This window comes from Alligator sinensis, unplaced genomic scaffold (genome assembly GCF_000455745.1).
Source record: "Alligator sinensis unplaced genomic scaffold, ASM45574v1 scaffold1302_1, whole genome shotgun sequence".
NCBI lineage: Eukaryota > Metazoa > Chordata > Crocodylia > Alligatoridae > Alligator > Alligator sinensis.
In genome coordinates this window covers 755,679-758,225 of record NW_005842612.1, presented here as the reverse complement: position 1 = coordinate 758,225, position 2,547 = coordinate 755,679, and the positions used below count along the sequence as shown (strand labels likewise).

Genomic DNA, 2,547 nt, shown 5'->3' with positions numbered 1-2,547 from the left:
CTGTGTGCCCAGCTGCCCCCGGCCGCCCCAAGTGGGCGTCTGTGCTGGAGATCTCCTCTGTCCGGGCTGTGGAGCCCTGCTTGCCCCCACGCCGCCGGCCGCTGGCCCTGTCCACGGACTCCTGCTTCCTGGGCCCTCCAGCCTCGGCGAGGGGGACCCCGGCAGCCTGGCCGAGGAGTGGCGACCGCCGGCTTCAGGCAGGGCCCTAACGCTCCGCACTGGCGACCCGGGCGGCACCAAGCTGCAGCGAGCTCGCTCCCTCAAGGAGCTCAAGAGGATGGTGCACCTCTCACTGCGCCCTGCGGCTCACAAGGGCTCCAAGTGACTCGGGCACAGGTGCCTCTTGCCTTTCCCCTGCCTGGACTGGGCCTCCAGCCCTGCGTGCTGGGGCCCTGAATCCCAAGACACCAGCTTTCACTCTCCTTTCTCTGGGAACAATAAAAGCTACAATGCAGCCTCTGCCTCTTCCAGAGCAGGAAAGGGACTGGGCTGGGGGCTAGGGCTAGCATGCTAAATGCAAGGTGCTGAGGGTATGGTGCCCTGGCAGGGAGCCCAGATGCCTTCCCCCTCTGCCCGGGCAGCAACCCCTTATGCTGGAGCACCTGGGAACAGGGGCGTTGGCGGGCAGTTGTTTGCCCACAGGAAGAGCAAACAGGCGGTGTTTGTTTAAGGAGAAGGGAAGAGGATGCAGCCTTTAGCAGGCTGCATGAAGACACCCACTCCCTGGAGCAGGTGGACTCCAGCTTGGGCTTCCCCCCACGGCCAGTCTGGCACCAGGGATCCTTACAGAGATGAGGGAGCTGGCAGCCGGGGGATGCCTGGAAGCTCCCTCTCTGGCTGGGCTGGGGTCAGGGCAGGGTAGGGGGGAGGTCGGGGCTTGGGATGCCAGGCATAGCTCAGACCCCAGGAATTAGTCGCTAGGGCAACGAGGCAGCCCAGCCATGGTCACCCTGGAAACGAGAGGCCAATAGCAGAGACCTCCGGGGCTCTCTTGCAAGCCTCTGGGGCGGGGAGCAGGGGGAGGGCAAGGAAGGCATCCACACTCAGCAGGCAGGGAGGCAGGCAGATGTGCTCCTTTATGGAGGGGTTGACCAAGCCAGACACCTAGCCCGCAGTCCTGGTCCCGGCTGAGCTCTCAGTCACTGCCCAGCCCCAGAGACCGTCTGGGCACAGAAAGCAGCCCACCCTGCAGGGAAGAGAGTCTTTGCCACCTGTCCAGGGCATCCCCAAGGGACCCCATAGGTCTCTTACAGCCAATGAGGCTGGTCCCGAGGCAGCTGCAGGATCCCGATGTCTTCAACAGGGTGTGGGTCGGGAGCGGCTCTAGCCAAACATGCCCAGATAGAGCTGCTTCTCCTTCTGGTGGTAGGTGCTCAGCTGTGACTCCGTGAGCTGCAGGTAGCGCTGCACGTTGGTGTCTGTGGGGTGGGAGACAGAGACAGGACACGCTGAAGCATGGGGCATGGTCCCTTCCTGCACCCAGTGCCCCCTCCATGCCCCAGCCTCCCTGCCACCCACCGAGAGGGCTCCGTGCTGCCCTTGCAGTTAGCTCAGGGCCCGCCTTTAGCCCTGACGAGCCCCAGGTCCCTCCATCTTGCCCTGTGCCCCCAACAGCCTCACCAGCACTCACCCCGGGGCTGCCACCGCGTGGCCTCGGCGAGGTAGCGCCGCGCCCGGTCGTAGTCCCGCAGGTGGTAGGTGGCCACGCCGGCGCGGTACAGGGCCTTGGCGTTCTCGGGCTGCTTCTCCAGCACTTTGAGGCTGTACTCCTTCACCCGCTCGTAGTTCACGGGCTCCATGCGGAGGAGACAGGCTGCAGGATACATGGGGCGATGGTGTTGTGAGGGAGCCGGCGAGCTGGGGCATCGGCACTGCTCTGGCGGGCATCCCAGGAGGCTGGCAAGGGCCAGCCTCGGTCCGGGGCAGACGGAGGGATGGAAAGGGCGATCTCACCTGCCAGGTTGTTGTAGCAGTCGGCCTGGGTGACCTGCAGGGCCTGCTCCTGCTCCGGCATGGCCCGCGGGGCTTGGGAGCCGAACGCCTGCAGCGGGCAGGGCACACTGGGGTCCAGCCCGCGCAGCTGCAGCAGCGCCCGGTGGTAGCGGCGCACGGCGTCCCGGAAGCACCCCTCCTTGTAGCACCGGTTCCCCTCCTCCTTGAAGCGCTGGGCTTCCCGCAGCCGGCGGTCCACGGCCTCCCTCGGCGAGGCCTGCGGGCGCAGAGGGGAGCAGCTGCACGCCCACCCGGCCGTGCCCACCCAGCCGTGCCCGCCTGCCCGGGGGATGCCGGCCTGCAGAGGCAGCTGGCTCTGGGGCCAGGGGTGCTGGAGCGCCGCCAGGAGCAGGGGGCTCCGTGCAAGGGGGCAGGTGGAGGGCTCAGGAGCCCAGCTCCTCCCTAGGCTGCTCGGAGCGATGGGACCCAGCCCGGCTGGGAGGAGGGAGCCGTGCCCGCTCTGCCACCCCCGGGCCGGAGCCGGAGAGCTCCGAGCCGGGCCGCGGTACCTGCGCCGCCGCCATCCGGGCTCCGCCGCGCTGCAGCTACGCGCCC

The 2,547-nt window shown here is 67.7% G+C and overlaps 2 protein-coding genes across 3 annotated transcripts in view; one reads left to right on the top strand and one right to left on the bottom strand.

The window, feature by feature from the left end:
- Window positions 1-950, top strand: part of LOC112551818 (dapper homolog 1-like) — a 2,687-nt gene extending 1,737 nt beyond the window's left edge. The window contains 2 exon segments of the mRNA XM_025214957.1: window positions 1-132; window positions 135-950. The exon segment at window positions 1-132 is cut by the window's left edge and continues 30 nt beyond it. Of these exon segments, the coding sequence (XP_025070742.1) occupies window positions 1-132; window positions 135-325 (323 nt within the window). The 3' untranslated portion in view covers window positions 326-950.
- A 102-nt stretch (window positions 951-1,052) lies between these two features.
- Window positions 1,053-2,547, bottom strand: TTC9C (tetratricopeptide repeat domain 9C). 2 transcript variants are annotated; one of them, XM_025214955.1, is made up of 4 exons: window positions 2,502-2,547; window positions 1,954-2,209; window positions 1,621-1,813; window positions 1,053-1,418 (listed from the first exon to the last, which is right to left on the bottom strand). In XM_025214955.1, coding segments are annotated over exons 1-4 (465 nt in total). In that variant the 5' UTR covers window positions 2,517-2,547; the 3' UTR covers window positions 1,053-1,417. The 2 variants fall into 2 exon arrangements, with proteins under 2 accessions (XP_025070740.1, XP_006033282.1); XM_006033220.3 differs by having other exon boundaries at window positions 1,631-1,813.

What these genes read in the sequence shown, in the direction of transcription:
- TTC9C (XM_006033220.3), bottom strand. An exon ending in CTGCTACAACAACCTGGCAG is followed by an intron (nt 1,814 to 1,953) that starts GTGAGATCGCCC and finishes TGTATCCTGCAG; the next exon opens with CCTGTCTCCTCCGCATGGAG. An exon ending in CACGCGGTGGCAGCCCCGGG is followed by an intron (nt 1,419 to 1,630) that starts GTGAGTGCTGGT and finishes CCCACCCCACAG; the next exon opens with ACACCAACGTGCAGCGCTAC.